Genomic DNA, 9,607 nt, shown 5'->3' on the forward strand with positions numbered 1-9,607 from the left:
CTGTCTTCACATATGTGATAACTTTAAGACAGGGTTCCTCCACGTCTGCATTACTGACATTTTAGGCTGCATAATTCTTTGTTGTGGGGGGCTTTCCTGTGCATAGTAGGATGTTTAGCACCATCTCTTGTCTCCTCTACCAGCTAGATGCCCAGAGCACCCCTGCCTCACCCCTCCCTGGCCCCACAACTTCTGACAACCAAAAACTATCTCCAGACATAGCCAAATGACCCTTGCAGGGGGTGGGGGAAGGAGAGGAGGGAGGCAAAATGGCCCTAGTTGAGAAATGCTGCTCTACAAGGCATACTATTTTGTGCATCAAAACTAAAGATTCTATTATAATAAGCCTCAATCTTTATTTTTATAAAAAAGGCATATAGCAAGTGGAACCAAAACTTTATGGCAGTGAAAATGTATTTTAAAATATCAAATTGAAACTGTAATTAGAAACTGGTCAGTTTCTGTGCAGTGAGGTCTGATTTTAACTGAATCTCAGCTGCTTTCAAAGTTATTTCCCTGTAAAGGGCACCACTCACTTTTAGGTTTGTTTTCAACATCATCTTCTTTTCTCTCTGAAGCTCTTTTCTGTACCAATGAATTTTTTCCTCTCTGTCTGATAAAGTAGCCACAACACTACTCTTTCCTTTGCTTGCTTCACACCTCTGCACAAAGTTGCTTTCAACTTTAGCTAAGGCAGAAGAAAGAGAACAAAGCGTAACCAATTCCTTCTCCAAAGACAATGCCATATGATTAATTAGGAAATCTTCACTTCCTAATTTTAGATTTCTCAAGAAACAGTTTACAGGGAGAACTGTGATGAGATTATGAAGGCACTGGAACAAAACTGTTCGATTCCTGAAATAAAAAAAACAAACATAATATTACAAAAATCTGCACAGCACAAAGTGGTCATGTACAACATACTATAGTAATCAATTTTCATTTATAAACACTAATGATGAATAGAACCAATAATGCATGCGATCATTGATAAAATTCAGACTGTAGCAATCAAATATATGTATCCCCCTATACCAAGTCAGTTAATATTAATCAGATTATTTTCAATTAAATTTTTTTTGCTGAATAATAATATCGGTATAATATTTTTAAAAATTTCACTGTGGAGAAGTAAATGGAAATCCCAAAATAATTACTAAGTCCTAAAAAGAGCCAAAAACAAATATAAAATTAAAACAGAGATCTTCAGTTTCTAAAGGAGACCAATCTGTCCACTCGTGCTACACCAAGCCATGGCTCTGACCTGTTCCTCAACAGCACAGAATTTTATGTGGGGATCACTGTTGGTCCACACATTCATCACACTCACACATAATAACTTCTGAAGACTGATTCCAATTTGATGTACATTACCTGGAATAAATTATTAAAATCCCTTCAAATGGTGTTCTTTGTTTCCATTTGAAGAGTGTCCCATAGAAACTTCCTGGCTTTTTACAAAAGCACATTTCTGGAAATTCTTTGATGACTTCACATTTCATGAGTTCTAAGAGCCATGTCTTCACTGAACCCAGGGCATATTTACGTGACGTGATTTGAAAACAAGATTTGTGGAATGCTGCGAGAAGTACAAAAAGATCTTCCATGTGCTCTACAAAAAAAAAAAAAAAAAAAGTCACAAGCTCTATCGTATCATTAAACTCTGTCTGTTATCAGATAAAAAGAGTTCTTAAACTTTTCTAATTCAATTAAATATATGATTAAAAAGTACCAACAAAAATTACCTATAGGTTTCTTCTTTGGAAATGTCAGTATGTATTTCCCACTTGAAAGATCTTCTAGACTTAAAAGAAGTCTGCCACACAGAATATAACGATCTTCAGGATAGTCACCAGTTTCTTTCTCCCTAATTTGTAGCAGCACAACGCAACAAAATTTATTGAATGCTAAAAGTGGTGCAAGAGATGTTACAGCAGTAATTATTTGTACACATTTTTTCTTAGATGGTTGTTCACAAACAAAGCTTTCCTTTTCCTCTCTATCAAGGGTCAACCTGATCCTTTTTGCCTCTAATCCTATTTCATGTGGCATCAAGTGTGGTGCTGGGAAAGAATCCATACTCAACTTAATCACCCTATTTTGACATTTAATAAGCGGAAAGCTGGAGCCACGGGCTTGATCCATTATCAATGATAAAGTCGCATCATTCAGGGACCTGTAAAAAACCCAGAGTTTGGTTTAGTCTAAAAGCTCATTCTTTAAAATCAAATAGATGATTAAATGCCATACAAACAACAATAAAAATTTTTTATTCTCTCCTTTCCTAGAAAACATCATTTCAAATGTAAAATGTATCAGAGAGTTAAGAGTAAAAGCCAAACACAGTTTTAAAAGTCCTATGATAGCACTTCTCTTACAAAAGGCAAGCAAAAATATTGTAAATATGCTGGATTTTAGAACAATATTTTTAAGATAAAGGAATGGTATTAATAAAATAATACCTGGATTTTATTTTTGAGGTAGGTTTTTCTCCCTGCTCTTTTTAAATAAGAAAAAAAAACTACTCATTATTTCTTAAGAGTGTATTTTGGTAATGATTTAGAATGCAAACACCTCTAAACTAGAAATTGCATTTTATGTTCCCCTAAAGGACTTGAGTTAAATCTGCTTTTTCATACAGAATATTGTTTATCCCTCAGCAATTCTTTTCAGATTTACATTTCTAACAATTAACAAAGATGATACAGGTTTATTTTAGCATATTCCAACATTACCAAAGTTGATAAACAGGTGAGAATGGTGACATGACCAAAGAGAGGATTTTAATGCAGGAATTTAATACAAGAAATTCCTTTAATATAAGAAATTCACTGTATATATAGTGGGTTATAATAAGGATTAAAAAAGAGCTTAAAAATCTTAATTTGTAATAATCATATTGTGAGTGTACTACTCTATGAATACTGCAAATATATTGTGGAATGAAGCAAATGAGTAATTATATTGGTACAACTGAGAATTGGGATTTTCAGTGAGGGAGAAAGGATATAAATGCAAGATTGGTGATAATAAGCAAAAACCTTAAGGTCTTGGGTCTGAATTGGAAGTATCAGCATGGACTTATGCTGTACTTCATCTCAACATAAACAAAACCACAACCAACCAATCTAACAAAAAATGTGTCTCCTACTTCTGCCCACTAAAAAGGCCTAGAACAACAACCCACTCATGAGCAATGAGCACCTTTTGTGCCCAAACTCTGATTTTAAATTATGAACTATATTTGAGGGTCTAACTAAATAATTGATGGGAAGTTTCTCTTTATAGAAGTATTTTAGCCAGTAAATCAAGAAGCAATAATAGAATTAGAATACCATCATGTTGCAAATCCTAATTAAATAATGGGACTAAGCAATAATCATCAATAGCTGCTAATATCACCAGATGAAAATGATCAGACTTTATAAGCCTTGTAATAGAAGAAAGCAACTATTAAGTATTCTGTTAACAAAAATTCATGCATTAATCTGATCCAAACAAAAATTCATGCATTAATCTGATCCACTTTCTAGATCTAACTATCAATTTAGAAGAAATACAGGAGACACAGAAACATGTTAAGCAATACCACAGGATGAAATCAGCAAAATCTAGTCCATAGTACTTCATAGGGTAAACTGCCTGATTTCTTCAAAATATACAAGAAAAAAAAAAGACACACAAAAAATCCCTATAGATTACAAGGGACTTAGATATATCAGTCAAGTCCAATTTATTTGGCTCATGATTTGAAAAAAATATTTTAAAATAAAGACAAGTGGAAAATTTGAACATTTACTGGGGGAGTTACTGTTAATTTTGGGGAGTGATTATATTTTTGAAGTTCTTACTTTTTAGATACCTACACTGGAATAGTTACAGATGAAATAATATGATACCTTTGAGTGCTTCAAAATAATCTGGGGGCTGGGGATCAGGAATGCATGGAGGTATATACGAAACAAGATTAGTAATGAGCTGATAATTACTAGAGCAGGGTGATGGGCAGATGGGATCATCATACTATTCTCTTTGTATGTTTGAAATTTTCTATATATAAAAACATTTTTTAAAGTAATTCTGTTTGGTATATTAAGGAAATAAGAAAAGATGGAAGATACATTAGACAATAAAAAATGATCAGGCAGTTCTGAAAAAGAATAGAACTTGACATAAATGCAAACAATAATAATAATTAGAAACTCATGACTGGATTAAATAGCTGAATAGAGAGAACTGAAGATAAAATTAGTGAATAGAATATAGATCAGAAGAAACTATCTAGGATTCAGCACAGAGAGATGAAAATACAACAGAGGTTAAGTGACATGGAGCATGGAATGAGGTCTAACAGAGGACTAACTGGAGTTTCATAAGGAGATAAATACCAGAGAAAATGAGGAAGCATAAATATTTGAAGAAATAATATTTAGGAATTTTTTGAACTGCCAGAAAAAAACAATTTTCAGAGCCAGGAAGCTTAATAACCTAAAGGAGAATAAGAAATTTGCATCTAATCATGTCATGGTTAAATAGTTAGAAAAAGAATAACAGAATAAACCTAAGGAAAGTAAAAGAAAACAATTTTAAAAATCAGAAATTAATAAACAGGAAACATACAACTAAAGATCACCAAAAAATTTAATTATTTGAAAAGACTAATAAAATGGATGAATCTCTGGCAGATTAATCAAGGAAAAAAAGAGACAAAAATAAGATTTGAAATAAAAAGAGATTGACAATTACTAACAATATATTTGATAAATACCTAAGAGGATCTTAGAAACACCTTATGCTAATAAATGTGATAATTAATAGAAAAATAAGCAAAATGCATTGAAGAATAAATTATAATGTGAAATCTATAACTATTAAAAAATTGAATCAGCAGTTAAAAATCATCTCATAAAGAAAATGCCAGATTTCTACTGCTTTCCAGGTGAGTACAAATGAATAACAAAGAATAGATAATTCCAAATATATACAAACTGCTCCAGAGAACAGAAAAAAAGGAAATACTCCTTAACTCACTTATAAACTGGTATATCCTTGCTGCTAAAACCAGGCAAGTATCGTCCAAGAAAATTTCAAGCCAATTTCACTCATAAACATATATGCAAATATTCTTGACCAAATGTTAAAGCAAATCCAGCAATGTATCAAAATGATATAATGAACTTGATTATCTCAGGAGTAAAACACTGGTTTTATAATTAATTTTTGAAAATTGATTAATAGAACACCATATTAAAGAAAAGAAAAACCCAGATGATCAATCAGCTCAAACAGCTTAGAAATTCACTGAAACAATAGAATACATCCATATCTCAAATCCACTAGATGAGTAGTCTGGATTCCTTACTGTGTTAAGCTGCTGAAATACACTGCCACTGTCTATTACAAGGCACTAATCATTTCTTCCTCTCTGCTTGCATATTTGTGGTTCAAATACAGTTATTGCAATGCCTGTATTTAGCCTGTTTTGATTAAAAAAAGCTCATTGTTAGGGATGCAGACAGCATACACATTACTTCCCTATCCATGATTTCAATAGTCCCAAAGAGAAAACCCTCTCAGAGTGAGATATTTTGTTATTTAACTAAGTTTTTACCTATCCACTTTGGTCAATAGTCTCTAAATGTTCCCAATACTTCTACATGTTTTGATTAGAAAGTTCTGTGTGTTATCATTGCCACCCTGAAACTACGGCATCTTGATTTCATAAACCTTATCCTCTTCATATTATTAACTCAACACGTTAGTGTAAAACAGATACTTCTGGAGCTCTACTGACCAAGAGAGTAGCCACAAGGTACATGTGACTACTGAGCACTGAAAATGCAGCTAGTTTGAACTGTGATGTGTTTTACATGTAAAATACACACCAAATTTTAAAAACTTAGTATGAAAAAATAAATGTAAAATATCTCATTAATAATTTTTATATTGATTACATGTTAAAATGATGTTGTCAATATATTGGATTAAATAAAACATATTAAAATTAATTTCCCCTGCTCCTATTTAAATCTTTTAGTATGACTACTAGAACATGTAAAATTGCATGTGTGGCTTGCGTTAATTTCTATTGGACAGTGTTGTTCTGCAGCATCAAGATAGTGTTATCATGTTAGAATTTACTTACAGTTTCAAAGAAGATGTGGTTTTCACTCCAACAACCAAGCTATCATCCATTACACGATACCATAACTTCTCTACCAGTTGTTCTGAATCTTGAAAATTGTTTGGTAACTTTTCGTCAAAGATATGGACAGAATTTTCTTCTTCACCCCAAAGTGGAACGAGATATTCCTTACAAAAATATGTTTAAGTAACTGATTACAAAAAAATGTACCAAATATAGCAAAAAAAAAAAAAAAAAAATACAGCTTGTGGCCATGCCTTATGGCCTAAACATTTTAAAATAGATTATACTATATTATGGATTATATACAATTTACTAAAATAAAACTTATAAAACACATAGAATTAACTATTTACTCAAATCAAGAAGCATGGCATAACTGGAAACAAGATGGGGTATCCAACATAGAGTCAGCAAGGAAGTAAACCTGGATCCATTTTGAAAAAAGATCTGACAATATGTACCCCAGCTACACTGAAAACAATCCAATTTGTATTTTATCAGTGACTTGCACTAAGCCTATATCTGTAAACTTTTGTATGAATAAAATTGATAAAGCTATCTTTGGACTGCTTATATTAGGTTATTAAGTATGGAATGTCTGATTTCCTTAAGTACTAAGTTTGACAGTTGATACCTCTGACATTTCACCTTTACACTTTTTTTTTTAATTGTGAAGGTACATCCTCACATTCTTTCAAATGCACTTTTGGCTTGTAATTATCTTTCAATTTTTTTAGAGCAATTTTTGTGAAACCATGGATAAGTCAAAAATTCGTGTTAGTTTTTAATATAAGTTCCATTGTGGAACCAATGCAGCGCCAACAGCTCGAAATATCAATGAAGTATTTGTGAAGGATGTGGCTAATGAATGCACAGTACATCAATGGTTTGAGAAGTTCCATTCTGGTGATTTTAATCTTGAAAATGAGCCATGTGGGTGACCTGAGACCAAGGTGGATAATGATGAGCTGAAAGCTGTAGTAGAAGTGAATCCATCTTAACCTACCCGTGAATTAGCAGCAAGGTTTGACGTTATTATTCCAACCATGTTGGACCATTTGAAACAAATGGGCAAGGTAAAGAAGCTGGGTACCGCATGAATTAAATGAACATCAGAAGAGAAATTGTCATAAAGCTTGCCTTTCTTTGCTGTCATGACATAAAGGCAAACCATTTCTACACACTGCATTGTTGCGTGTGATGAAAAATGGATTTTTTTTGACAATCACAAGCATTCAGCACAATGGTTGGATAAAGATTAAGTGCCAAAATATAGTCCAAAACTGAATATCCATCAAAAAAAGCTAATGGTGTCTGTTTGGTGGTCCAGTGCTGGTATTATCCACTGCAGCTTCATGAAACCTGGTCAATCCATTACAGCAGATGTCTACTGCAACCAGTTGGATGAAATGATGAGGATGCTTGTGATTAAGCAGCCGAGATTGGTCAGTGGAGACAGGCCAATCCTCTTGCAAGACAACACTCAACCACATGTTGCACAAACAATGCTGCTCAAACTACAGAAGCTGGACTTGGAAACTCTCTGTCATCCGGAAACTCTCTATCATCCACTGTATTCACTAGACCTTGCACCAACTGACTACCACTTCTTCTGGGCTTTGGACCACTTCTTGCAAGGAAAAATATTCAATGCTCAACAAGCTGTGGAAAACACCTTTTGCAATTTCATTGCCACTCGCTCTGCAGGACTCCTCACTGCTGGCATAAGCAAACTACCCTTAAGATGGCAAAACCGTGTGGACAGTTTAGGCGCAAACTTTGATTAATTGTACTGATTCTTGTTTGAGATATAGTAAACTAAACTTTTGATTCAAAATAGGACATTTCATATTTAATGAACTAATAGCTTATGTTAAAATTTTATGCTTAAACTCCAGGCCATACTGACTCATTTCCACACATATATGGATTTATAATATCATTAGAAATTTTGTAGTAATAGTAGCAATAACAACATACAACACTTATTGAGTGCTTACTTTACACCAGGCACTGTTCTAAATGCCATTCATGTATCAATTCATTTAACCCTCACAATAACTTCAGTATTGTAGGTCAGTAGTATTACTATCTACATTTTAGAGATAAGGAAAATGAGGCACAGGGAAGTTAAGTAACTTGTCCAAGGTCACATAGCTAACAAGTAGCAGCACTGGAATTTGAACTGAAGCAGGCTGGTTCCAGAGCCCATGCTCTACTTTAATCATTACTCTATACTGACTCTCTATGTGGTAATTACTGAAAAAAGATATGGGCACTCAGACAATAGTGGACTAAACATTTTCTTAGGAATCTGACACTTTTAGCTGAGTTCTGAGGCAGGCTATTCATCTGAAACCTGAGGAAATTTTCACCACCTGCCAGGCTTGCTTCTAAAATTAACAAAGTAAAGGTCCAAAAATGGGGCCTTGCATATAGTGGTTTCAATAAATTAATTTCTAAACATTCCTTCCCCTAATACTGGCAAAATTGTTGAGGGGAGGTGGGAAAGGGAAAAGGGGAGACTTAATTTTAACAATGACTTTCGTGAGGTTTCCCAGGAAATTAGAACAGTAATATAGAAACACAACATGTCTTTTGTTGTGTTGTTTACATTAACAGGACCATGTTTTGGACCAAAATCCTCATGTGGCTAAGACTGAAATATAGACACAAGGCATAGATCATGACAGGAATGGTCAATCCAGGAGGAAGTCAGAGCTAGGTACTTAAAGTGACTTGAGGGAATAAAATGCAGCATTAAGTTTCTCTATGTCCAGCTTTTCTTGATTTGTTTGTCATTTAACTATGCTGTATCTTTCTCTGTATGGAATCAATGTGCATAAATACTATTTTTTACGAAGTCTGAGCAGTTTTTGCTAATTTTCTACATTACTGTACTGGCATAAGTAACTGCAAGGTATCTGAGGGAGTTCTTATGATGGTCAGCCACAAGGAAAAAATAGAGTAAAACTATAAGAAACAGATAGGACTAAAAAAAAAATAGCAATTTAGGGACATTTACTAGAGGAAAAAATATCTATCCTTAGAAATGAACAATGCAATAGACTAAAAGAACAATTATAATACTAATGATAAAATTATATCAGCACCAATGCAAAGTTAAATCATGCTCAGTATATTCTATAAGAAGTTAGGAAATATATAATTTACTTGGATTTTCGATCCAAACCACACAAAGAAAGTTTCTTTTTTAAACAAAAGGACTTGTTCCCCAAGGTTCCTGATAACTGAGATTTTAATATCCTACAGAATTATATGCAAATTAGTAAAATACTGGTTCCTTAATATTTTTCAATGTCATAAAAGTCCACCATTATAATCCCTGCCACTCTTCTTGATCCACTGAGCAGCATTTTCTAATATATTCCAATATTCCTATTTAAATAACTCTGCAATAGCTTGCAGATTTTCAATTCATAAAATGATAAAATGGTC

The 9,607-nt window shown here is 33.3% G+C and overlaps 1 protein-coding gene across 1 annotated transcript in view; it reads right to left on the bottom strand.

Moving 5' to 3' along the window:
* Positions 1-443: 443 nt before the first annotated feature.
* Positions 444-9,607, bottom strand: part of FANCB (Fanconi anemia, complementation group B) — a 30,910-nt gene continuing 21,746 nt past the window's right edge. The window contains exons 5-9 of the mRNA XM_012649796.1: positions 8,380-8,407; positions 6,146-6,312; positions 1,746-2,176; positions 1,375-1,612; positions 444-855 (exon numbers count right to left, since the gene is read on the bottom strand). Coding sequence (XP_012505250.1) covers positions 444-855; positions 1,375-1,612; positions 1,746-2,176; positions 6,146-6,312; positions 8,380-8,407 — 1,276 coding nt within the window. The remainder of the gene's footprint in view (positions 856-1,374; positions 1,613-1,745; positions 2,177-6,145; positions 6,313-8,379; positions 8,408-9,607) is intronic.

The sequence above is a fragment of the Propithecus coquereli genome, unplaced genomic scaffold, assembly GCF_000956105.1.
Source record: "Propithecus coquereli isolate 6110/MARCELLA unplaced genomic scaffold, Pcoq_1.0 Scaffold303, whole genome shotgun sequence".
In the NCBI taxonomy this organism is placed as follows: domain Eukaryota; kingdom Metazoa; phylum Chordata; class Mammalia; order Primates; family Indriidae; genus Propithecus; species Propithecus coquereli.